The sequence below is a fragment of the Lutjanus erythropterus genome, chromosome 3 (genome assembly GCF_056507025.1).
Source record: "Lutjanus erythropterus isolate fLutEry1 chromosome 3, fLutEry1.hap2, whole genome shotgun sequence".
Lineage (NCBI taxonomy): Eukaryota > Metazoa > Chordata > Actinopteri > Lutjaniformes > Lutjanidae > Lutjanus > Lutjanus erythropterus.
In genome coordinates, this window is record NC_139319.1 from 28,348,576 (window position 1) to 28,376,270 (window position 27,695).

Consider the following 27,695-nt stretch of genomic DNA (forward strand, 5'->3'; position numbering starts at 1 on the left):
CTGTCTCCTTCAAAATCACATCCAAAGTAGAAGCTCCTCAACCAATCAATTTTGTGGGTTTTCAACAAAGGAAAAATACAGTTTTGATGGTATGATTATGGTGTGAAAAAGAAAGGAAGTCCAGACCAAGAAACAAGTAAACTGAATGTATACAGTTGTGTTTGGAATGAAACAGGATTAATTATACAGTGACCTTTCTGTGTCCATTGCAACCACTTGTTTTCTCTTAAAGCCAAAAACTAGATTTTTAAATGAATATATATGACACGTGGGGAAGTGAGCCCTGGCATTTCAATAAAAAAAGTAACAGCTGTTAACCTGTCTACATTCCCACCATTTGCAAACAGGGTAGGGTAACCTGCCATTGTTATTGTGTTGGTTGTTTGCTCTTAGTTTGGTTTTGTTGTTTTCCATTTCAACGGGGATTTTGAAAACAGTTACATGCAGATAGCGGAAAGGGAGGCGGATACTGACTGAAACAATTGGCCAGTGGCAGGCTTATACCCATAGTCTACATCCCATGAGTCAGACTGACAGTGTGCTAAATACGCCATGACAAATGTAAAATCCCATACATGCAGTTTGAACAAAACAATGTATTTTAACAACACCATACAAATACCTATTTTCTGCCATGAAAAAATACAGATGCAAAAATTTTACTGAATAATTTTAAAACAGACCTGAACTAATAATGAGAGTGTAGTCCAACATGTCTGCATTTTTTGTAGTTTTTCTATGCATTAAAGAAGGCCTGTTTAAGGACTTAATTTTTTCCTTTGGATAATTCAGAACTTGTATTTTGGATGTGGACTGTATTGGAATTTAAAGATCAGATGTGACAACTCTAAGATTTAGGGGGATTTATTGAGAGAATATGGCTGGAATGGAATATAATATTTCTAAGTATGTTTTCATTAGTGTATGATCACATGTAATGTGTGCGTGTGTTAAATCCCTTTGTGACCTTAGAATGAGCCCTTTAAATCTACAGAGTGAGCAGGTCCTCTTCCATGGAGGCCACCATGTTTCTCCAGTAGCCCAGAACAGACAAACCAAACACTGGCTTAAATACAGACTTTCACATTTTTTGCCAGTTCTACAGCCAAAATAGTTTTTCCTACATGCTTAGAAAGTAAGCAGTATTCAAGTGACTTTCCTGTGACAAAACATGAACTGAACCAAAGTATGAGAGTTTCACAGTGTTAAGCACGTGTAAGAAAGCCCTTCTGGCCTTGTCTAATACAGCCACTAAGGGGCGTCTTGTGCATGTGTATAAGACGTGGAGGGTCCGCGACAAAATGTCATAATGTATGGTGAGTTGTGATGAATGTGGGTCTTTTTTTTTAAGCAACTATCTGGTGCAGATCAATTTAGAATCAATGAGAATGTTGCGCCTGAAATACCAAAACAATGAGCTAAAAGATGCTAAAACCTCCTGAACCACTGAGGGGAACTGCAGAGTTGGTGATTTTTCTCTGTGGGCATGTCAACGTAAGTGACACCTTTCAGTGCACCCAGTCATTTGATCCATTGTCAATAAAAATATTGATTAGCGCAGCTTTAAAGTCTTAAGTGGGCTTTTCAAATGTGCTGCTGACGCACAGAACCACAGAGGTTAATGTAAAATTTTATGACATCGGAGATGCCCATGAGAGCCTCTGTGTTTCATGTTAGCTGGTCAGTTAGTGACATTTTCGCCACACACCAACAACACTGAGATGAAACAAATGGATACATGCAACACTAGCTTCCTTGTCATCTTTGCTGTAATATGAATGTGCAGAAAGTTATGGATTGCAGCTTTCACTTTTTATTAAGCAACTTGCCACAGAGATAACAATGTTCCTTCTGTTTGTCTCTCTTGTTATCTTGGCTGTAGCAGGCAGGGATGACTGGTGATCCTGAAGCTACTGTTCCAAGTTGGATGTCTTTGACACTGTGGCTGCCGCTGTTTCATTAGTGGATTTCACTGGTTGTTGTTCAGGGCATATACATCTAAGATATCATCTCCTCTCTCTTAGTCAATACAGCCTCCATACAAACACACACTGTCACTCAGGTATGGTGCAATCTTTTGCAGAGGAAGGCTGCATTCTAACTACATCGAGCTTTTAACTGCAGTGTTATAAAACATCTGCATCTCTATTCTCAAATTGCTACACATGGCCACCAGCTAACGTCCCGTTCCAATCTGATGCCTTCATGCTTCTCTGCACATCTCTAAATTGTGTGTGTGTGCGTGTGAGTGTCCAGAGGCCGTCTCTGCCGGCCCTAGTGGAGGGGAACCTTGCCTTGTCGTAGTATTTACAGTAGGAGAAGCCCACAGGCCTAATTGGCATGGTCAGTGATGGAGCATATGCACTTTCCAGTGGGAGCCCATCTGACAGGGCCACTCGCTGATGACTGCCTACATGGGCTCCATATGTGGCAGACAGAAGGGCCCGTACGCACACTGCCCTTCAACTAATGAAGCCAAGTCACCCGGCTTATACCTCAGCCTTTTAGAGGAGTTTTTCATCCAAAATCTGGAGCCAGAGCACCACCCCTCACAGCGTGCACACAGGCAAATACACACACACACACACACACACACACACACACACACACACACACACACACACACACACACACACACACAAATATATACAAAAGCCATAAGAGGAAACTGAGTTGTAAAAGCATTACTGCTCCATCACCTTCACCTAAATCCAAATGGATACACTGACCCGCACAAACAATGAGCAGTGACTCAGAGATGTTGAAAACATAATTGTACTATTACACTCACCTTCAACCCTCTCTCTAACACACACACACACACACACACACACACACACACACACACACACACAGTCATGTTTCCTTCCCTTCAGAGGACATTACATTGACTTACATTCATTTCCTGGTGACTTAGCCTAAGCCAACCCATAACGACTACTTGCCTAAACCTTATCCTTAGTCTAACCTTAACCTTAACCCAAACATAACCTTACTCTAACCCTAACCCAAGTCATCACCCTAAAATTGAACGATTTACCTCATGGGGTTGTGTGTTTTTGTCCCCATAATGAAGGTACCCGCAATGTGAGTAATACACATCCACACATACAGACACAAAGACTCGCAGTAGAAAATGGTGTAGAGATGTGATGGGAGAGAGAAATAAGGAGGAGGAGTGGGTGAAAAAGAAAGTGAAGGAATACAGAGAGAAGCTGCGTGGTGCGAGTGTGAATTCAGCCTCCAGCTGGGCAGCTAAATGGACTTGGTCAGTCATTAGCATGCAAAGGTCTAGTCCGGACATTTAAGGTTATTCATTCCCCAGGCTAATCCTTTCCATGCTGAAAACGCCCTGCTACTTCCTGAATCACTCTTAATCAATGCCTTTTTACTACTCCTTGTCGTCCTGGTGGTTATTTTCCACAACATACCCTCAACAAGCCAAAACCCTGCCAGCCACAGCTCGGCAGAGTGCACCGCACGTTTTGACTGTTTTGGGGGCTGCAGATGTTGGCGCATACTTAATAAGCTTGATCACAGGAGCCCCAACCTCGCAATGTAATTCCGCTACCCAAGGTGCATCTGTTCTGCTTGTACTCACAGGAACCCCATGCTGGTGGAACTGTTTCACAAAGTCACACAAGTCATACAGTGGCTGCTGCCTCAATAGTAGGCAGCGGAGGTATCAAAAGGTAGCCGGGCCAAGGGGAAACAGTTGGATATAGGCCGTGCACAGCATGGCACACGACTTAAAGGCAACAGATATAAAGCATATAGACTTGGGTTGTTTATTTTACTCCATGCACAGGGAAATATCTCCATCGCCTGCCTTGTACGTACAGCCGTTTCCCCGATAGCAAAGTTGGAGATAAGGATGTACCAGCGCATCACAAGCAATACATAATGTGGATAGATGTGTCTCCATTGGCAGCATCTCCTCTTCGCCCACACCATATCACCTGACCATTGTGCCGTGGGTTACTTGCAATGCATAAGGGTCATCAGATAACTGTCAAAATCACAACCGCATGTCCCTGGGGAGTTTCACAGTGTTATCAACATGAAACATAACTCATGAGCAAGAGAAGTAAGAACACTACACAACTGGTAAAAAAGACTATATTAAACTGAAACTGCAGCATTCCCTGTGAAGATTTTCTTGCCTCTTCTGCTTCTTCGGAATTTGATCCATTTCAAATACACCTCCAGTCACAAAGTAAATAGATTGTGAGTTTCCGTGCTGCTTTACTTCTTTTATGCTCGGAGCAAAATGTGATGTTTCTGCCTCTGTTTTTCCCTGAAGACGTTGGCTGACCCACTTTCCCTCATCCCGTGCACCTTGAGCGTGTTAACGGAATAAGGAATATTTACAGTGCAGTGTTTAGAATCAGTCTGATATGATTAAGTAATGAGTTTTAAACAATTAGAGGGAATCATGTTAAGCAATAATATGCATGGTGGGTGGTGTGGCTGTAGATGCTTGGTGTTGGTAAAGATATTTTAAAACACCCACATCTCTTATTACAGTGAATTGTGTCACAGGGTTAAAATAAATCGGCGTACATAATGCACTTTTGTAAATGCATGTAATGTTTCACAGGAACATTAAAAGACAGAAATAAAAAGAAAATGTAAATTGTATTTTTTTTAGCTTTCTCTTTGTGGTGCCATTTATGAGTTGTTACCCTCATAAATGATTTATGAATTTTATATTAAGGTTAACAATTAGGTTGTACACACTTCAATAATCATCAATAAACAATTATAAAGGAGTTAAAACTGTTGCATCATGCATTGATGTGGGCACATCCTGTTACTGCTTGGTTTTTAATTAATCTTACTCATGTGTTGCTACCACATATAACTGGCTAAAGAGAGCCTTATTTAAGTGTAAAATGCTTCATGCTAAAAAATGTCAAGGTAAACAATATTGCCAAAGCCTTGATGCCTATGGTGATTAATTGCAAAATTGCCAGTAACTTATTAACAAATATCTAATGAGGCTGATGAATCATATTTTTATGAATTGTGTTTCTCCTTCCTTAAATATAATTATTGAATTTAAGTAATATGCACTCCTACTTTTTATATTTTACATTACTAGTTTTATTGCATCTTTAACTCTTTGGCAATATTGTTTATAAAACATTCATGCCAATAAAGCATACTGAATTGAATTGAATTAATTACATCAGGTCACTGTTACCCTTTATATCTAATGGGTTTTAATAGCTTATTGATGATTCCTGAAGTGTTTACAACCTAATTAATAACCTATAATAAACAATTCATTCATTGTTTATAAAGGTAGTCCTCTTGTAAAGTTGTACCTTTTTTGAGGGGTTTGGGTGGGCTTACTGGTCAACACACCTTCAAGCTACAGTCTTCCACTGTTAAAATTAACTTGATCTGCATAGACCCATAGATTATAAGACGCAATCCAAAATGTGGTTAACCCAAACAGGTACAAATAGGAAAGAAACACCAACACAAAGAAAATAATACATTTGGGTGGGTGGCGAGTGGATGATTTATGCATATTTGGATCAACTTGCGGACAACCATGCATTGCTAATGCTCATGCTTTAGTTGTGGCTCGTTTTAGGTCATTTATGGTGGCAGTTTTACATACGTTAGTCAGCTATAACTGATCACACAGTCAAATATATTAAACTGACTTTATGAATAGTTTCATCATGTTGGAAATCAGTCAGTTAGTCCACATAAGCACTCTCTCTCTGTATGTTTTTACGGTTAACAGATGTGTACAGGTAGATGTATTGATAAAAAACTAAATGCAATGGTAACAGATGGTAACTTCTGCAATAGTTTAGTGAAATTGAGACTGGCACCACCAGCTGTTTATCTTGATATGCTTGATTCCTAAAATTCATAACGGTAGTAGATGGGAATGGCACATTAATTTACATTGTCTACTGCGGATTTTCTGAAAATTCTTTTGAAAGTTGTGCAACATTTGTTGCACAACTGTTGTATGGGTTGTTGTACATTGTACGGGTCTGTTGACACACAGACCTGTACAATAAGGTCCTATGCTTGCAGGGTCCTAAGTTCCCAAGTTTCTTTGTTCCCAAGGTCCTATGTTCCCAGTTTCTCAGGATCCTGGGATGTTTCCAAGGTCCTGATTTTAATTTCTTAGAGTCCTATTTTCCCAGTGTCCTATGTAACCAAAATCCCATGTTACCATGACAGAATGTTTCCAGGTTCCTAAGTTCTCAAGGTCCTATGTTCCTAGGATCTTTAGTTCTCCCAAGGTTCTTTGTTCCCAAGGCAATAATTTCTCAAAGTTCTATGTTCGCAAATAACACCCTCCCCCACCCCTGAGAACATGGGAATGATCTTGCAGAGGAACTTGTGGACCCATGAAACCCTCTGGTTCAAACATAATTCTGACACATGAACATAAATTATTTGCGATTGTGTCTGACATTGTGTGGAGGAAAACAAAGCTTCCACCATGATAGACGAAAAGGTCTCTCAAACGATTGCAGTTTATTGTCCTTCCTGTCAATTTTGCATTGATACTGCTTAACTTGCTAAAAAGACATTTGATCAATAAGGTTGCATATTGATTGGTGTGCTTTTCTTCTTCTGCAGGTGATTTTGATGCTGACCAAACTGTTTGACTTCAATCTCAACAGTGTGACTGAGAGTTCATTATGGAGGTAAGCTTATTACACTACATGAGCTCATGACATTTCTAGACAACCCTCAAGCAGCTATGAGTTGGACGCAATAAATTGGTCAAATGGGACTGTTAGTTCTATATATTTCTGATCTTTTTAATGCTGTGGTTTGAAGCGCTCTCAGCTCTTTTCTTAGGAATAAAGAATACTAATACTCACAAGGATCTCATAATGTGAAGTAATGAAAGATTCAAAGCTTGAGAAAGAGGCAACAGTCTAAAAAAACATCTCTAAAATGACAAGCCTGAATAGCCGCACCAGAAATCCCTCACATGAAAGTCACTAATCAACTCTACTGGAGCTGGCAGTGTTATCCAGCAAATTACCTTGACTAGCCTTGAACACAGCGTAGCCTTGCTTGGAGCGCCGACCTCATTTCTGACTCGATTCTGATGTAACTTTGGTAGCTGCCATTTAGAAAGGAATGTGACTGGATTAATGTCTTAGAGTCATAGCCAAAGAGGAGCTGCAAAAGTAATCATCTTCATGAGAGGTATTTTTCACTATTATTGTTGCCTTTGGTAGCACAGACGAGCTCTTTCAAGGAAAATATCTTAACTTGTAGGAGCAATCATGAATAAACGTTGACTAAATGAATATACATTTAAAGAAATAAAGAAGAAAAAAGAATGACCAGCTTCATTCATCTCGCTACATATGTTAAACTAAAATTATTCTTAAACACTGGCCCTGCAAGCACAGTGCAGCTGAAGAAAACACATGTAAATAGGCAAAATAGAAGCAAAGTGGACATCCTAATACCTAAATGACAGAATATGTTGTTTACCAATAAGTCCAATAACAACTTGACTACTCCCAAAATGACTTATATGCAAACAATGAAGAGTACCAGCGAAAAGGGTAGCAGACCTTTGTCATATCAGACCTTTCATGTCACCAGTTGTAGGCTTGAGTGCTATCTATTTTTCCACACTTCCCTAACATTTTACTTGGGTATAAAGTATTATGGCAGTATCCGTGTAAGACAGTACTCCCTCAGCGGAGGTGGATCTGATCATCATAGTGTCATGTTCTCGAAGGTTTGAAACAACACACAGTCATTAGCTTGCTTTAGGCTTGAGAAGCTGCAATCTTTATTCACCGACAAACTCAAAAAACACTGTAAATTTGCTGCCAGGCAGACAATTTCACTACTCCTGTTTTCCTTCACTCACCGTCACTGCGACTTTAGGTCACCATACACAGGAATTAGTCTGCCACTGGCCTCAACTCTCACACTCACTGAAGCTACTACATTCCTGTTGGCCAATCAGTTCAATCAGGCGAGACTAAAAAGAAAATGGTTTATTGACACATGCATGAGATATGAAACATGAGTCTTTGGCGGTTAGACCCCATTGAGGTGAAACAATATGTATATATATCATTGGGGGTGATGAAGCTGTAGTGAAGAGAACCCCCCCGGGGTCTAGACACTGGTGGTGGTGGTGATGAAGAGGTGCAAAGCAGGGACTGGTGAGGTGAAGTGGTTCTGGACTCCTGCTGCTTGGACCTGAAGACTGGAGGAGAGGACGTCGGGGACGATTGAGGTGAACATCTTGTGGCTACCTGCGTCCGAAGACTGGAGGAGAGAGGGGTGGAGGAGGGTCGCGCGACTGACTGAATGACAACTGATGGAGCAAAGACAGATTTAAAGTTTGGCAGCAGCAAACTGACTGGCTACAGTGACCGTGGCAAAATCTGATTGGATAGAAAATACGAAGGTGGACGCCCACAAACAGCTGATTAGAGGGAATAGGAGGAGAGAGACGGAGTAAAGGAAAGTTGAGAATGAAGGCAGCGTAATAGAAGGACTTCCTGATTGAACTTACGCTGAGCTTCATTAGTCTGTAGTGTTTGCCAGCTAACCTTTGACAGCAGGACTAAATCCAAAATACTCTGAGGGAAGAGGCAGTTTTTCTTTTTTAGTTAGTCCTGTAACTTTATTCCTCAGACACCATGATGATGGCCTTGATCCCTGTGAAATACAATTCCATCTTCACTTTCAGCTTTTAACTTTTTAAACATTTCAAGATCGATATCGGCTCTATGTTCATTGTGCTGTATATAAATGCTGTTCTGCTTTGCAAGTTTCATTCAAATAAGTGGAATTGGTTTAAAATTCTTGTGGAGATCATTTGAAAAAAAAAAAAGTTTGAAAATATACCAGATATGTCAAGCAGAATTATGAGGAAGACACATTTTTAAAAAATGCAGAACACGTCTAGATGATTTCCATTTGATGTAATGGTGCAGCCGTAAAAATATAGCATCTTGAATTTGAGTGTTTCACTTGGTATAAGTGTCATGTAGCTTCAAGGAAATGTTTGAAACAAGCTCATACTCATGCTGCATATGTGATTTTGAGTGTGGAAATTGAGTTTTTCTTTATAGAAATTCAAAGGAGAGTGAGGGGTGATAACAGCATAAAAAGGTTAATACCAGTTAACACTGGATATTTGACAACATAGAGCATGAATACTCAATTCACTGCATTGACAATTGAAAGTAGGGCCAAAGCAACTTGTGGCATTCAGTTTAAAGGCAGTCTCAGTTCCACCAACCTTTTTATTGCAACTGTTGTCTCGATAAAGTAGTCCCAGGGATATGAAATTTAAAATCTGTCAAAGAGTTCTACCTGTAGGTCTATACTGAGGTTTATACCTGTCAGCTTAATTTTCTGCATTAATGTTTGAGCCTGTAGACTCCTTTTAAAGTTGGAAAATTTAATTCCCTGCTTCCAAGGTTAATTTTTTAAGCTGTAAGGCAGAAAAAGAACGAAAATCCTTCATGTGTGTTTTCACCCTGACAGATTTTGACACATTTTACATTTTATACTGAGTGCTTAAGGTAAAACAGAGGGTAAGCAAAATAGAGATGAGATACCTTCATCTTTTGGTTAATCAGTTTTTAGCACAATTAACATGCACAGGGTAAAACGATGAAACAATAACTAGCTATTATTACTCAGTTTTGTGAAATACTCAATCCTGATTGGTCACTTACAACATTCAAAGGTCTGTCATTTCTTCATAGCAGAGTGTTGCTATGTATAATAGACTGCTGCTATGAAGAATGCACCATTTCTATGGATGCAGTTCTGATCATAGACTCTGTAGAAGCAATAAAATATTTCTTAAATATACAAAACATTTTAAAATCAATATTTTGTCTCAAATTATCTATTTTCGTCTGATAAGTAACCATGTAATGTGCCGTGAGCAGGTCATTATGGTGAAAATAGTGCTAACAGGGTGATGCAGAAGTGACATCTGTACACCATTTATAGAGTTTATGATAATGTAAACATAAGATGTAGAAATGTTTTGGAGGGCAGCACAACAAGCTGTAAATACAACATGGACATACATCCGAGCATCAAGGCAATTTGTGCCTTAGCCAAAACCACTATCTTTCCCTAAAATTTAGGAGTAGTTTTGGTGCCTAAACCTACTAAGACCTTTGTTTTGAAAGTGCAACTGGATGTTTCATACTTAATATTGCTAATTTGCTCCAAACGACAATCTTTTCCAAATCTAATCAAGTTGTTTGGGAGCCTAAATCTACTTAAGACCCGTATTTTGAAAAAGTTACCTGATGTAGCATATTTACTTACTTGTCTGCAGAAGGACAGTTAGGACGGATAATACATTTGTTTGAATTGTGCAGAGCGTTACATAGATAAGGAACGTTCATATCCATGTACATAAATTTAACAGATGATTGTGTCACAGACTGCTATGAAACTATGTTGATCTCTTACAATGTTCCTTTACCTTTCTCAACTTGGGACCAATAATAGCTCCAAAATTCAACAAATCTCATATTTTAATATTAAAAACATAAATATGAGTTTAGAAGGCATTTTGGGATTTGGATGACTGTAGTTTGTACTGGAACAAAATCAGTGAGAATACTTAAAATGTATTTGGACTTGCTGCTACTGACTGCCTTACTTGCCATATCCAATTTAACTTTATTAATTAATATCGGTGAGTATGATATAAGAACTTTACGGAAAACCTGGACTTATACTGCATCATCAAATTATTGGCAAAGACTACCATATCACCTAATCCATACACTTCTGGATTTTGGAACACATACCCATAATTGTAGTCAATTTGTTTCAAACCAAACAAAAACCATATAACCTTTTAGTGAACTACTCTTGTGTATTTTCATGCAGTCTTGAGAGTTGAATATTGACTTGTGTAGAACTGCTGTTACTTGATAAAAGTATTTCCAGATTCTCTCTTTTCCTCTGCCCTTGTTGATGGAAAAAGGCATCAAGTTCACGCAACAAACAATGCACGGTTTTCCTCCGAGGCTGCCTAAAGGCTTAAGCTCTCACCCAGAGCTATGGTAAATGTACCATGATATGACTGCTCTTACCTCATAGAGGCCCAAGTGAGGCTACTGCTCTGTGCCTCTGATGATGGTACCACATTACCCTCGTAATGGTGCGTCTACTACTGATGTTTCACTCACAGTATTATAAATCTGAAGTCTCGAGAAAACAGAGCTTCTGGTAAAGGGCGGATGATTAAAGGCGCATATGGATAAGCAGGCGGATTGACAGATAGACAGATGAGTGAGCAGATGACATGCATTTTAAGAGAGTGATGAGGATAATGGCAGTGCAAAACATTAGTGGGCAATTTAGAGCCTGAAAGACAGAGCAAAGCAACAGATAACTGCATTTAAGATAGCCAATTGGTCTGACAGAAATCCAACACTCCTCAGGGAGATTTTGCAGCTAAACTAGGCATCTCTGCCTGTTGTGGCCCCAAATAGCTACATGAGGTAACAGCTTGAAACTTTTATACCTCGAAATCACATGGCAAGAAGTGAGCATGCAAGTCTGTTTACTTGGCTGCCATTGCTTTAATGCCAAAGAACATAAAAATAAAGCAAAAAACCCCACACATTGACAAGCTCTGATAGAACCAAATGTTTTATCCACATTTTCACTCCCTTTATTTACAGGCCTATAGTGGCCTGTGAGGTACAAGTTACATTTATTAATCATTATAAAAACATTCTACAACAGGCTTATGTGACAAAATGCAAGTGTGTCCCATGTGTGTCCCGTTACACTACTTACAAAACTAACCTTTGTTTTATGGTGGAGTGCAGAGGATGAGTTGAAGAGTCTCACAGCCTGAGGGAAGAAGCTGCTCTTCAGTCTGGTGGCACAGCAGCGGATACTTCTGTATCTCTTTCCTGATTGCAGCATGCTGAACATCCATTTGGCTCTGCGCAGGCACCTCATCTCCATACCAATCGTGTTCTGGCTAGTTTTAAGTTTTCCTGTCCTGGGTCATGTACATCTCAGTCAGGATGCTTTCTGTTGCCCCTCTCGCCTTCTTAAGTTTCCTTAAGAAATGCAGCCGTTTTTGAGCTTTCTTTAGGAACAATGTGTAGAATTTGGTGGCTTCTAGCTGTGGGCAAGCGGTAGGTTGCAAACACTTTACCTCTCCCTCCCCCTCCAAACATGTAAGAGAAGCTATGATGGCTGCAAAACTCCTGAAAAACATGAAAGGGCCTATCTAGAGTCAGTATTTGGTTTGTCCGATCTGGGCAACTGGTCTTTGTCCCTGCAAGATAGTTGTTTATTGTTTATTTTTTTTCCTGTCTGTCCATGTTTTTTTAACTGCAAATATCATATGAACATCTCAAAATTTGACTGTTGCAGGGACTTAACAATCATTTTAATGGGACATTGCATTACATAACGTGGTATTTCGGTGTCTGTAGGTTTGTGAACATTGACTAAGGAACATGTGATGTAAATTTCGTCATCAGAGGGTGTGTGTGTAGTCTATGTGCGGACTGCGTTACTCCAATTTGTTGTGACCACATGTCCTCACAGCCACAACACTGATCTTGTAGATGCCAATAAAAAGTGCACATTTGGAACACATCCTCCAAGCAGATTCCAGAAAGTAGTATAAACAGATTCTGTGGAATCTGCATCTGCCCATGTACACGTCTGTTTGGTAGTATAATCCAGGCTTTAGTACTGTGAAACAAAACTAGACTCTGGATCAGGATATTCAACTAAATTCCAAGAGGTAATGTCACATAACATCCTACTCTGTAAAGTATTCAAATTTTTTGAACATCGTTAACAATTTATTCAATATTTTCAACATTTTTTTTTGTTGAGGAGGCAGAGATATTATGAAGAGATGACATGAGTACTCTCAAAAAAAGTCCAACTCTAAAAAGTTTTTGAGATGTGGTATACTGATATACTATCATGTCATTGCAGACTAACACAATTTAGTTGATTAAATAAACACAACTTGATGAATCTGCAGCATGAAAAGTCATGTTACATTAACTAGTAATTGCTTGATTACACCAGGTACTACTGCTTTGCGTTCCTGCTTTGCCGCAACCCTGGACAATGCTTGGGATTCCATTGAATTTGCCACAGCTCATAACAAAAGTGTCTCTTTGCTCTGATCTACAAAGAATATGTGCGGAGTCTATTTTTGACAGCAGCTGTGTCAAGCTATTAAGAGCAGATTGAGCTGGGCAGGAAGACAGACACAGAAATGGTAAAGAGAATACAAAAAAAATACAAGACCCTCTGCAGACTTGAGATCATAAAAATAGATAATAAGGAAACTGCTTAACTGTATAGCTTACTTAGCAATTGTAGAAACACACAAAGAAAGAGGAAAAATGACTAAATCAACAAAATTGGAGCAAATCAACATAATCAGGCCAGCAAAAAGCTCCACTATTGAAATGCTGCTAGCGGGGTGTGAAGCCACGTGGATCAAAATTGCACTGCAGACGTGACATTCTCTTTGGAGTCGAGGCACGACAGTATCTGATCACACTGCAAACCTCCAAACAATCAGCTGCATTACTTTTGATAAAGAAAATGAAAATGAAAAAATGGAGCCTGAAAAATGTTCTTGCAGTGATTACAGTAGCATATGTATGACATGACTTCTCTGATTGGATGGATTTGTGAGAAGAAGCAGGAAATACCATGTCATATTGGGACGATGAGCAGCTCTTCTCTGTTGCAACCTCCAACCTTTCTGTTTTTAAACACACTCTTGTGGAGTGTAGCTTTAAGAGTGGAAGTCTGCCACCAAACCTGAAGGGCAGGAATATGATGGAAAGGGATTGCAGATGTGGAGGGGAAGGAGGGGAGGTTATGATTTAGCCTGCTACTCAGAAGATATACTGTCTGAGCATGCTGGGGATTTCATAAATTCATCCTAGAGCACTCAGCCCAGCTGCCATTTGTCCAGTGTCTCAAGCTGTTGGTGTTTTCAGCGCTCTAATGCAATGACTGACCTCATGTTAACTATCCCAGCTCTCATCCTCCAAGCCATGATTAATTGAACCCCCCATGGCCAAAGCAAAAGCAATAGCAGCTACCTATCAATGTATAGTGGACTTTGGAAGTTATAATTGAAATTCTATCTAATAAGCCTTTTAATAAGTGTCTGTAGACATAATTCTAATCTATTTTAAAGAAAGTAAAAAGTGGGGTTTTGGGCTTTTTGAGTGTGTGTGTGTGTGTGTGTGTGTGTGAAAGAGTATGTTTCAAGATGTAATAGCTCAATCATCCTCTGAGCATATCCAGAATCCATTCTCCTCAGTGAGCCATATCACTGTTACAGGACTGATATCATTCTTGTGTCCTCGCACAATGTTTCATTTACTCCCCCCTTGTTTAATTCAACATGTGGACAGCTTGAAGCATTGGCTCACCTGCAGCCCCCATGGAGCCAACTTCCTGACGACGGATGAAAACCCAGCTGTGTGGTCGGAGTTGCATTTCACACCCACACAAAAACCACTGAATAGCCTTTCAAAAGCCACTAGCAAAGCGGAGAAGTTTCACTCCGAATCATCGTCCTTGAGAAACTATCATTTTCCATTTCATGTAACTTTTCATCTTCCAGGGATCTGCTAGGATTGCGGGCCATTTTATTGGTTCATGTTGAAAGTTGCTGTGACACTAAAAATAAGTCATTGGCCACTAAATCAAATGATTCTGTGACAGGGGCCTCTGAGGAGCCGATCAATAGCCTGATGATGTCATTGTCCCGTGGTCCTGGGTGTTGATGGTTTCTGATGAATGATACCGGACTCATCCAGGAGAGCTCGCCTGGTGGCAATGTATTTTCTAACCATGGAAACTATCCCATAATAAATCTCAAAGGGCTAGTAAATGAGAGAAAATTGCCAGTGTGCCGTGAATATTTCTGTATTTTCATGGCTTGTTTGTAAACGTCAAGCGTGAAGCTCTCAGAAAACGCTGAACCCTTCAAACAAGGACTTCAGTCTGGATTTAGCAGCTCCACAGAAAGAAGGTGGAAAGGGAAAAAAAACATCAATTGATGTGAGTGATTGCTTCATTTGAAGTCACACGAGGCATTCTGCGCTGCATTTTTAACATTTGCATGCTTTGTGCTTTTTCTCTATCTTCATGTGAAATTAGAGAGTCTCATTGATTGAGCCTCAGTCCCCTCAAAATAAATTAAACCTGACAGCTCAAATAAGTCGTTCAAACTTTCTGAGACTGTCTGAAATGCTAAATTTCAACTGAACACAAATTTCGCATTAGTGCTTTGACCAACATTTGAATATTTCAGCACTCATTCAAAGCTGCTTTTGATTCAACTATTCAAAGCTAGTGTTTATCACTCTTTACTAAGGAAATGAACCCTCAGAAATGAAGTGGTGGCTCTGCTTGCCAGTCATGTTAGGCAAAACCTACTACTCCAGTTCAGATGCTGAGTATGACCCACAGGGTGGCATGAAGTGGACCTTGAATATAGAATTATGGCCAATAGTCATAGTTAACATGACATAAGCATTAGCGGTGACTCAAGAGATAGAGCAGGTCGTCTAGTGATCACAGGGCTGGCAGTTAGAGCCCTACATACTCCTGTTCACATGTCAAAGTGTCCTTTGGCAAGACACTGAACCTGAGATTGTGCCACTAGAGATTCACAAGCCAGTGCTTTCTTAATTACTGGTCCCAGGCTCAGATAGATGGGGAGGGTTGCACAAAGGGCATCTGGCATCTGCCAAATTAAATATGTGGATCATAAAAATAATCAGATTTGGACGGCGGGTTGGAGACGGCCTAGTTTGCCAGTGAGAGACAAAGATCCACTGTGGGAGCCCCTAATGGGCCTTTCAAATACAAGACAGTTTGAGTAGCCCACACCAACTGGTTCAGCACTGCTTGCACCCAAACTTGAAGGCGTGAACACCATTTTGCTCGGTGCAGAGCAAAGCCATTGCAAATGTGTGCCATTTTCACGTTGTGTCTGTGAGGCTCATAACTGGGGAGCAGCTGCAAGAGGAAGTCATATTAACATAAGCCATTTTGTCATGTGAACTCAGAACAGTGGTCAGAGAATCAGGTCCAGACATTGTCTGGAGCTGCCCATTCACACATATTGCACACAACAGGAGATTGTCTGTGTCAGACCCATTCTCAACTACAGGAAGCACACCATTTGGTTTAGGCGACTGGTGGCCTCTGGCTGGAGCAGGCAGGAGGCAGGACAAAACAAGGTTACAGACTCATCTGTAATGATAGCTGTTTTTGCATTTATATTAATATTACATGCATTAGTATGGATACACAACCTCAACAAAAGTGAGGAAAACAGTACTATACACATCGTCAACACACCCACTCGCTCGCTGTGAATTCTCTGGACAATAGCCTGCTCTGTTCACACACAGGGTTACATGGACATTACACACACTTTTACAAGGGTGCTAGCAGGGTAAAATACATTTAATGTCTGGTCCAACTGATGCAGACATTTGCATGCTGACATGCAGCTCCTCTGGGTAATGTCTACATAAGTTTAGGGTTGCAGTGCATGGATGAAAAATTGATTAGTAGATGAAAGCTGAAAAGTATTTGTGTTGGTAGAGAAGTGGCACGGAGCAAGGACAGTTAGACCATAATCTTATTATACCTGCTTACTTTTGGAAAAAATTAAAGTCATTTGTGTGTTTGTATTTCACTGTTTAATTAGATGCCAGATGTCTGAGCTGACTTTTCTCATGTAATTATTTCATAGTGCTTTGGAACAAAGCTTTTCATGCAGCCTATATTTAGAGACACATTGTCTACATCAAATTGAACACAAAAACTTGAGTACTGCATGAAACTACACCCACGTAAAAACATTTTTTTTTTCCAGGTGTTTTTCTAATCATTTAGTATATGCAGATTAATGAGTATAGCTGTCATCCACAGCTGCTTTTAATCTTTATGAAAGACTCCTCCTTCTGCTCATTAAAGCAGCTGTCTGACAGATAGGTGTGTTGCATCTGTAGACTCTAATTTAAAAACTTAAATTTATACACAATGATCCATCATCGTATGATTGGACAGTCAGCTCCAAGCTGCTACAAAAAAAGACCTCACAAACCTCGAACCGGTCAGTTTAACTGTATTCTGTTTGGCTACACAATGCAAACCACTGCGTGCTGGAAATTGTGACATCCTGGGATTATAGCCTGTCCTCAGCAGATACAAGCATCTTCATGTTCATTTGACTGTTTAGATTTAAGTGTCATCTATATGATGCTGCATTGTCAAAATTTGCAAATTGTTACCAGTAAATCAAATAATCTAATTTATTTTGAACCACAATAATAATGAACATGTGTCTGTATATGGACAACTTTCACTTTCATTTTTCCACCCTAAAAGCAGGTGGATATTTAATATTCAGTGACAGCTCTGGTGTCAGGATGTGTTGTTTGTATGCATTATGAATACATCAGCTCGAGTCACCACACAGTGACCATAATGAAGTGGCCCCTCTTTTCCCACTGGGGTTTATGTTGCTGCGTTGAGCACAAAAGGGACTTAATAGCGTCAGCGCTCTTTCCCCTCTCACACTAAAATCTCGGGGGGGAACTTTTAATTGCAACAAGTAATTCATCAAGTGTTCATCAGACCTTTCTGATTAAATTTCAGGTCAACTGACTACGGAGCAACCTACCAGAAGCTGAATGACAAAGTGGGAGCAAAGACAATACTCAGTTATTTGTACGTGAGCCCCAACAACAAGAGAAAGGTAATGTTATTACTCTGTTGTTTTCTTTGAATTTGATAATTGTCTTAATTGTGTGACTTGCTTTTGTTTCCCCGTCCCTGTTGGTCTGACACACACTGTGCTAAGTCAACTACGGGCGGACATATTGATGTCTGACTCATCGTTCTCTGTTTGTTGTCTGTCTGTGCTGCTGTCACTTTCTCCAATATCAGTAGCCAAAGATGCATCGAACAGTAGTTCATTTAATTACATGTGGAATCCACATAGACAAAAATACCCTCCAGTTTTTCAAATGGATAGGTTGGCTGTAGTTTCTCTTTTTCTTTCTTTCTTTCTGGATCTAAATCATTTATAACCCAGACGTAAAGGTGTAAAAGACAAGCATGGGTTCATATCTGCAGCCATTCCTTCAGGTGGTGCCCTGGTCTTTTGCTGCGTTTGGGTCAATTGATATTTAGAACCATCTGTCTCAGTTCACTCCACAGCCTCACCTTTCTCCCTTTTACACGACTCTAATCAGGAAGGGCTGTTTTCTCCAAGATAATTATTGTCTGATAATGAAGATGAAATGCCGCTCCACCTCAGTTCAGAATCCCAGCCCTCCCCCATGATCCAGTTAGTCTCTGTCAGTGATTGGGACGTCCCTGAGGTCAGTGAAGGGGTCAAGTAGACCAATGAGACACAGCGAGAAACTTGATCAAAGAGGCTACACCGGCAGGCTGGAATGTCCTTATGTTGTTACGAGGGGAGGGATAAAATGCAGTCCCATGCAGTAGGAGAGATGTTGTGTTTTTCTGTGAGAAATATCAGAGTTCAGCATTTTGTCAGCCAGTCAGGCAAGTGGGTCAGAAATCTATTTGCCCAAAGCTACTTCTATCAACAGCTCAGAGCTCAAAAATTATGTGTTTAATACTTTTATTAATTCCTTTACCAGTCTGAGTCTGCAAGTAAGTTGCTAGATTTACTAGCCTGACATTTTTCTGGGCAATCAGGCTTATTGTTGAGCCCTGAATACACAGATGATATGAACTTTGTTGTGCACCAAAAAATACCTGTGTCAGGTTATGCCATTGTCCAGTTCCCCAGTCTTGGTTACTTTGTCTACTTGACAATACCATTATGATGTATTAAAAATGATTGAAGTGAGATTAAATGACAGAAAAGTTTATCTTATTTGATAAACAAATGTTGGCAAAGTTTTCTTTTGTGGACATAGTTTGCAGTTGAAATAGGGTAATAAATCACAATATATGTTACTGCAATATGCAATTTGCAGTAATATCATAGCGAGACTTGGCAGCCTTGCTGTGTTTGATAGTTCCATTCAAATCAGTGAGGGGGCTGAAGTTAACCGAGGGCTTAAGTCAGTCTGTATGCGGCCTTAGCCGACCCTACTGGAATTCACTATGGACCTTTTTATTCATATCTGGATATCTGCTCTATATATTCTTACCAAAGGGAAAAATGCCAGTGTGCTAAGAATTAACAGTAAGGATGAGTCCTTCTTCATGCTGAAGTGAAAAGAAATGAAGTGGAACTGGATGTTTTGAATTTTATGTTGCTGGCTTGAAGTTGGATGAAGTTACAGACGCCAGGTCTCTACGCAGCCCTAAAACAAATTAGAGGCAGCACATCAGCAAATGGTAAGTGTAACCTGACTTTTCCGCGCTCAGGTCCATTTGGATTGATTCACTCAGGTTCCATTATGGCACTTTTCCATTAGGATTTTAGGCATTTGTGGCTTTTTGAATAGTCTTTTGTCCCTGTCCATTTTGGGTTCACATATGATGGTCACGGGTCCAAACATCTCTTTTCAACCCAGAAAGGCCTCTTTTTCTTTTGTCTGAATTTGTTGCATCCATCTGGGTTTTTCTGTAGCTGGAGACAGTCGTGATGACAGTTTTTAACATTCCAGTAAAAAGCCCCTCTTCCACATCTTACACAGCGTGATTGTTAAGCATTGTGCAAAAGTCCTTGAGTACTACACCTAAACTTCACTTATTTTTTAACTCCCTTTTGCACTGCCATTATTTGGCACATTCTCATGTTCAGTGTGCTTTATTTGCAATTTTGCCTGGAGAGAATTTCTAAGTGTGATTAGACTTTAGTTTTCAGAAGTCAATGTAACCTCATGTCCATCCTGTTCCTGTGAAGGTGATATCTCAGGAACACTTGGAGTGAAATTCTTCAAACTCGGTTCAACTGTCCACTTGGACTCAACGATGAACTGATTCAATTTTGGTGTTCAAATTTCGAAGTCACATTCATTAAACACATTTTTGGCCATAACTCAATAGTTCAATCGCTAATTATGACAAAATTACACATGAATATCTCATAAGATTAAATGATGATGTAATGACATTTTATATCCAAAAGGTCAGAGGCTCTGCAAAAAACTGAAGTTCTCTATTAGTCATCTGTACGCATACCTCAAACTGAAAATCATTCACTGCTGCTGTTTGAAATCCTGTTTCAGGTCGGGATAACATACGTGAAGGGCATGTTAATGTTGTAACTTTGCAAATCTCTACTGGTTACATTTGGCAGTTGTGGTGGCATTGCAGTAGATGCTTCACTACCTGTTGCCTGATGGGAATCTGCAATCCACTGAGGTCACGCTTCTAGTTCTCTATGTATCTATCCATTAGTTAAAACAGCTTATTCTCGGAGAGAGTGCTGTTTTGTCAAATTTGTTATTTTGACTGACTATGACTATGAAGGTCTCTAACATACCATTAAATAGCACCCATTGATTTGAGTTAAATTAAGAGAGAGCTGGACTGAGGTTGAAATTCCCTTCTTGCTCCTTTGCTGCCATTGCTTATAGGCTGGATTAACAGGTGCCTATTCTGTCGAACCTTGGCAAAGTCAATGAAGAGATTTTGAGGCTTTTCTAATGAGGCCATGAGAAAGCACAGTAGCCTTTGAGTTAAGGAAACCAGCCAGCTCAACAACTCCAGGCCTGCATTTAAATACACAGTAAGCAAACAACTTGATGGGCTGTTAATATCTTTTCACACACAGAGACACACTTAGACACAGTCTCTCACATACACACATGCACACTATCAGGCTCTCAGATACACAATCCTGCACATAATGTCTGTTTTTGTCTGCCTACTACCCTCACATCCATCTCCTGTCACCCTCACTTACATTCTCACACAGGCACATATTCTAATTATCGTTGTCTCACACGTGTTCACACAGCCTCCCTGGGTCTTATTCATCTCCCAGACTCATAGTATCCCCATGTTGCCAGAGCATGACATTTGTAATGATTTAGAAAATGTGAACAAGAGCTGCCCCATGAGGTTATAATAATTGCATGCAAGTATAGAATTGTTGGATGGATGAAAAAATAAACACACAACTTTATTATTCTCAGGAGATGACCACAAGTAATGGTGATGTGAGAGTGCAAGAAAAGAAAGGTTTTAATCTAAATCAAAAGGCTTTATCCTCTGAACAGGGTCTGTTTTAGGACACATCGGATGTAGTTTTACAGGCTAAGCTCTGCATTCTTTGATTGACAGAGACTAATATGAGTATAACAGTGCTGAGCTGAGCCTGACAAGCTTAAATATATTCTGCGGTTATTCTGATGATTTGGATTTTGGAGTTTTATGTGTGTATATGTATAATGGGAAGTCCATTTTTCAATGTGACTGAACCCAATTTGTGATCAATGTCAATGCAAAGTGTTTTTAATTCCTCACACAGCCATCTCTGCAGTTAGCATGTACAGTATGCTAATGCTAATATCCTGTAAGAATGATATTGTGTAGTTAAAACAGTATGCTACTGTGACGCTCTGAAATGTAGTGTATTAGCATGCTGTGTTTGGATGCTAATAGTGTTAGCATACTATGTAGTAAGTAGTAAGTCAAGTTAGATGTATCCAGTCATCAACTGAAGTGTTGGACAAGAATTTTTTAAACTAAGGTGCAACACAACAAATCAGGATATCACCAAAGACAAAAGCCTTTATGTTGTGTGAACAAATACCCAACAGTTGTTGAAATATTTCAGCCTGAACATTGATGTGGCTAGAAATGCATAACCTGACATGCCAGATGCTTCGTTGCACAGAACCATTTGGGAAGCCATCCATAGAAACTGTCTGGAAAGGGGCAGGCACTTTCAAAACAAAAACAAACAAACAAACAAAAAAAAAAACACTCGGCATGTGAATGTATGAGCCGTCTGTCACATCTAACACCAGCTTACCTAACCAATCAGATCAACTCGCTGTAACTGAAGCCACCTGGAAGAAGAATGGGCTTCAACTAATAATTATTTTCATCGTTGGTTAGTCAGTCCATTATTTTCTTGATAATAGATTAGTTGTTTGGTCTTTAAATTGTCAGAAAATGTTGACAAATGTTGATCAGCGATGACGTCCTCCAATGTCTTGTTTTGCTCATGATGCAAAAATATTCAGTTTACTGTCATAAAACCAGAGAAAATATTCACATTTAAGAGGCTTTTTCGTGCAAACAGAATTAATCATCAGAATAGTTGGCAGTTAATTTAATAATCAATTCATAATTGATTACTTGATTTATTATTGCAGCTTCACTGGTAATGCTACATTGTGGACAACAAATCCATATTGAAATCATCTCACCTCACTGTCATAAGCAAACAAAACATTTTTTACCATCTGATTATTTATCTTGTCTGAATCACCACAACATGCTGTCGCTGCAACAAGACAAGTCACATAAATTTGATGTCAACAGTTGAGTCTACAAACTTGGTAAATAAACTCATGTGGCCATTGTCAAGAATGATCAACTCTGATCAATGCTGTTCACTCATGTCGATGATGACTGATATTGCTTTACCTTCCAGGGGACACACTGTGCTGAAACCACAGAAATAAAATATTTTCACTAGCAGCTTCTTTTTTTTTTTTTTTACCATCTGTGCATCGATGTTGTTCTTTCCTGAATAATCAGTGAAAATAAAATGTTTAAAATGCCAACAAAAAGGATCAAACATATTGCTGGTTCACAAACTCTTGTAATTGATAATTTGGCAACTTGTCAAAGACGCTGTGTTGTTTATTTCAGTTTTGTAGATGATGTCATAATGATGTGACATCGTTTTGTAAATAAAGCATTAGCTTTAGATTTGAGTTTTTGTTTTAATTTTATTTATTCATTTCTTTCTTTCTTTATTTATTAGTTTGAAACTACAATATGTCAAAAAACACAAATTTTTTTCGGGACCCACTCAATGGCCTGTTGGTCCTTGGGACTCACTACATTGAAAATCTTTCACCATCACTGCCTGAATCACAGCGTGCGGCTGACAGACAGACAGATGGACAGGCTGTCCTCTATGATGTTAGTGTGGCTCAAATTAAATACAAGTAAAAATAAAACAGATAAACAGACTAGGGAGGAAACATGGAGGAACTTTCTCACTCTCATGCACACACACACACACACACACTGTGCTTCCCACGCGCATGCAGTTAATTCTGAGCACACACATGCATGCTTGTGACTGAGGGTAGCAGAGACTGCAGGTTCGTCAATCTCGCTGTCACCCCCGGCATGGCGCCATGTGACCGCTGCTGGTGGCAGACAAAAGCCCCTCTCTTCACCCAGTAGTGGAAGTAAATCAGGCCTCTGTGGCTGCAGGGGATGGAGGGAGTAAAGCACTGGAGGACGGAGAGAGAGAGGGAGGGCGAGACAAACGGCGCAGAGAGCACTAGAGAGAAAGAGAGCAGAAGATATGAGAGGGGGAAAGAGACAGCAAATAAACTGACAGAGAGCAAGTGAGCGTGGAAGAGTGGAGAGGAGAGGAAAAGGGGGGAAAAAAGGAGTGACAGAGCAAAAAAATAGAGAGATGGCCCAGGGGTCACCCATGGAGAAAACAGACTGACAACACAGCAATTACATCAATTTTCATATTGTGGCTTCACACTGAGCCGGTACATGAGAGAACCCATCTCGAGCACACATTAGGGGAAATGATTTTGGGTTTTAGCCTGAGATTTTGTGTGAGAGCACATTATTACAGTAAATGGCTGGGGATGGTGAATGCTTGTTTTAAAAAAAACAAAAAAAAACCTCACAGATTGCAGCCTCATACAAATGGGTAATGCCTCTAATGGTTTGAAAACAAAGAGGAATTTTTCAGAGGAAGCGTGTGAGTGACAGATGGATTCAGTCTCTGCTACTTCACACTCAGTCTGAGTTGTCTTTAAGGAATACATAACTGCTTTTTCTCATGAATGTATTGACTAAAACAACAATCGCGGGGCTTGACTGTTTTCACGGCAAAGGCCCTCGGTTGTGTTTGTGTGCGTCTGCTTGCTTGTCTCCGTGTGTGTGCATGCGTGTGTTTGCATGCGCAGCATTCAAAAACAATTACGGCCTTGTGTGGTTCAGACGGCAACAACAGGCAGGTGGGTGGAATATGAATTCACCTCAGATGAGACCTCTCCCACTGTCGAGCTTCAAAGACTTTTGTTTATTGTCTCACTTTTGTATACAAGTGCAGACTTAAAAGTGAACTTTAATATTTCATATCCTCAAACTGTCCTCAAAATGGCAATGATAAAAAAAAAAAAGTTTAGCAGAAAGACAAACAGAATCCATAAGCTATCACAGAAGAAGGAAAATGTCCACAGACTAACAGTATGATGCAAAAACTTAGAGGAATGTCGTACATAAATACTCAACATTATGTAATATTGATGCTGTTCTCTGCAGTGGCTGAGTGTCACCTTACGGGAAGGTTAGACTCGATATATATTCATGAAGTGTGAGAGCAACAACCTGACGATAGTATCACCAAAACATCTCTCTCTTCAATTCATGCCTTTTTAATTGAATTTTTTGACAGGTTTAAAAGTTGCCTTTGCTTGGATATACAGAATTTTATTACTGTATTTATACAAATGCAGATACTCATGTTATTGCAGGCCAGTGCGGTTTGTGAAATAGTCACAAAATGTAATCCATAGATTCATGGTCATGGACACAACATGTCAGTTTTTTGTGACAGTCAGTTTCAAAGAAATAAGGATGAACCATAGAATATTAAACAGTGGATAGGCCACTATGCAATTCCCATGTGGAACCAATAGTCGGTGGTGACCATTATAGGAGAGCAGCTTTTTTTCACCCAAACAATTATCTTTTCCTGAACCTAACAAAATAGTTTTAAGTGCCTGAACCTGCCCAAGACCTTTAAGTCTAACAGATGCTGCATATTTGCTATTGCTAGATAGATCATACAGTTATAACTACCGTAAATAATACATTACTTTTAAAGTTGTGTTGAGTGTAATGAAAACAAATGATAAATCTGTGTCCATGTACACTAATCTAAATATATTAAATTTCATGACTATTTTGCAAACTGCCATTAGACTGTTTTAGTTATTGACTTGATGTTTAAAATAGGGATACACAATAAATAAAGAGACTTTTTTTTATTATTATTATTATTATTGTTATTGTTCTGATAATTACATTTCTGCTTATAAATACTTGCTATATTAATATCTGATTTGACAGGTAATGTCAAAGTATTTCATCTGAAGTATATTTGTGAAGTTTTTGTTATACTTTACTAGAAAAAAATAAATGAACAGATGAAAAAAATCCATATCATAGTTTAAAATACAAATACATATGGCCACTACCTCTAAGCCAGTTAGTAAGTAGTACGGTCAATAGGGTCATGGATAGTTTTACGTTATGATAGTCTTGGATTTTGACATAAACTAACGAGACCAAAAGCAATGCCAGACTATGGCAAGTGGACAAAAAATGTTGTGGAAAAAAAAAACTAAACAAAAAGCAAAAAACATCAATGCACCAAATGAGGTAAGAGAAGAAAATAATACATTATAATTAAGTTTATTTTATGTTACTCATCCTTTATTCTGCACTGAAGCTGGTTTCTTGGCATTGGATGCTACAAGATGGGCTTTTCACGGCTGTATGAAGCTGGATGAACCAGTTTAGTTGGGCGAAGCTGCTTCCTAAATCATTCTGTAATTCATAGATGCAGACAAGACACCTCCAAAGTTCTGCTGGCTTCCTTACGTGCTCAGTGCTGCTGCAGAGGAGAGGAGAGGCTCGTCGGACTGTGTGAAGCAAACATAGTTTGTTGAAGTTTGCAGAGGCTTGGAGATGGGTGTGTTTGTTTCGAACACACAGCAGGGGACATTGTCTGCTTTGCTTGAGGACAGGCAGAGTCTTTGTTCCACTCAGAGTTGGCCTACAGATGTTGGTCCCCAGAGTTAGAGCAGAATTAGGCAAAAAAAAAAAGAAAAAGAAAAAGCTTTCTTCCTGGAATAATTACCAGAAGGACCTGAAATTGTCAGAGTTGAGATTGAGAAAATAGCACTTGAACTGTTCTGCACTGAAACTGTTTTAGAAAATGTATCTGTTTATGCATCATAACTGGATATTTGTTCTTGACACATTTGTAGTGTGATGTGTAATAGTTTAGTATTAGTATTAGTCTCTTTGTATTGTTTGTGTTTGTTGTTGTAACAGTGTTTATGTTGCTGTCTTGGCCAGATAACTCTCAAAAAAAGATGTTTTGCTGAAAGTGCTTGCTGTTACCCTCAGTGACCATGGGTGTTGCAAAATCAACTAGGAGATTACTACTATTACCATTACTATACTGCTAGTTTTTTTACACAACAGCTGGGCACAGTAAAGTTTGTTACCTTGTTGATGACTTGGAGGTCTGCAGCCTTTCCTCTGTGACTACCAGGTTGAGTTTCCTGTGGTTTCTTCACAATAAAAGCCACCTTGTGTTTCACCAGTTGAACACTTTTAATGTGAAGCTGCAGGAGGATGTTGTTTTGGCATCAGTAATGATAATTGAATAAGGTTAAGGGGGATTTCAGCATTTTTTTTGCAGAAAATACACGTTGCCTTATCACAGGATAAGCTCAGGTGTAAATTGTAAAACTACTTATGATTGAATTCTGTTTAGCTGTTTGGAGTTATGATATTGTGCATGCTGACTCACTGTCACAGTTGTGGCTTACTAGGACACTTCAATAGAACAGACCCATGAATGTTTGTAATTAGTGACACTTATGCTTTTTGCACTATAACAAGTAACAGTAACAAGCTGTGAAAGCTTGATAGTCAATTTGTAAGAAACAAATATGTCAAGTTAAATTTTTAAACTCACAGAAAAAAAGGAAAGTTGCTGTGAAAAAATGTTAATTTGCACAATGAAATCAGTATTACAAGTGAAGAATTCTGCAGACAGCAAAATGTCAGCGTCTTTCAATCTGTTCACTTGCTGTAAGCCAAGTTAATGTATTTCACCTGAGTTACAGACAAATAGTCTCCAGCTTGCTGAAAATTAAAATGTAAAACACTAAAAAAAAAGAAAATAACTAAATACAATATAATAATTACTGACATTAGGATGATACCAAGTGCAATTCTGGTATTTTTTAATTCCTTTGCTTAATACAGGTGCTGTCAGACTGAAGGTGAACAATATGAAATTGTGACTGCCTCTTTGTGGTGTAGGTTGAAGCTTGGCAGCCTCATACTGCTGATGAAAAATGTCTGATGATTTTTGGCAGTGGTGTTCAAATGCTTTTAAGGGTAATAAATATCAGATATGTATCATTTTGATGCCGGCTTCATAGTCCAGGTGTGATGAGTGAAGGAGACAGAACTATTTTGTTGAAAGACAGAAAATTTAAATTATGTAGAGTCCCCAATCAGTTTATTATGTCCATGTTCTGATGAGCAGTTATATATAGTAATGAGAAGAAAATAGTTATATGTTTAGCTTCACTTAAATATTTCCAAGCCTGCCTTGGTCTTTAAAGGGGTAATTTGGATTTTTTTTAAGTGCGGTTGTAAATGGTACATATCCATAGTCAGTGTATTACATACAG

The 27,695-nt window shown here is 39.2% G+C and overlaps 1 protein-coding gene across 5 annotated transcripts in view; it reads left to right on the top strand.

The window, feature by feature from the left end:
• Positions 1–27,695, top strand: part of sorcs1 (sortilin-related VPS10 domain containing receptor 1) — a 189,373-nt gene that overhangs the window by 82,582 nt on the left and 79,096 nt on the right. For all 5 annotated transcript variants that reach the window (XR_014769854.1, XR_014769855.1, XM_084715688.1 and 2 more), the window contains exons 2-3: positions 6,619–6,686; positions 17,704–17,803. Coding sequence is in view for 3 of the 5 variants with exons in the window: in XM_084715688.1 (XP_084571814.1) it covers positions 6,619–6,686; positions 17,704–17,803 (168 nt within the window). In the remaining 2 variants the exon portion in view is untranslated. The remainder of the gene's footprint in view (positions 1–6,618; positions 6,687–17,703; positions 17,804–27,695) is intronic.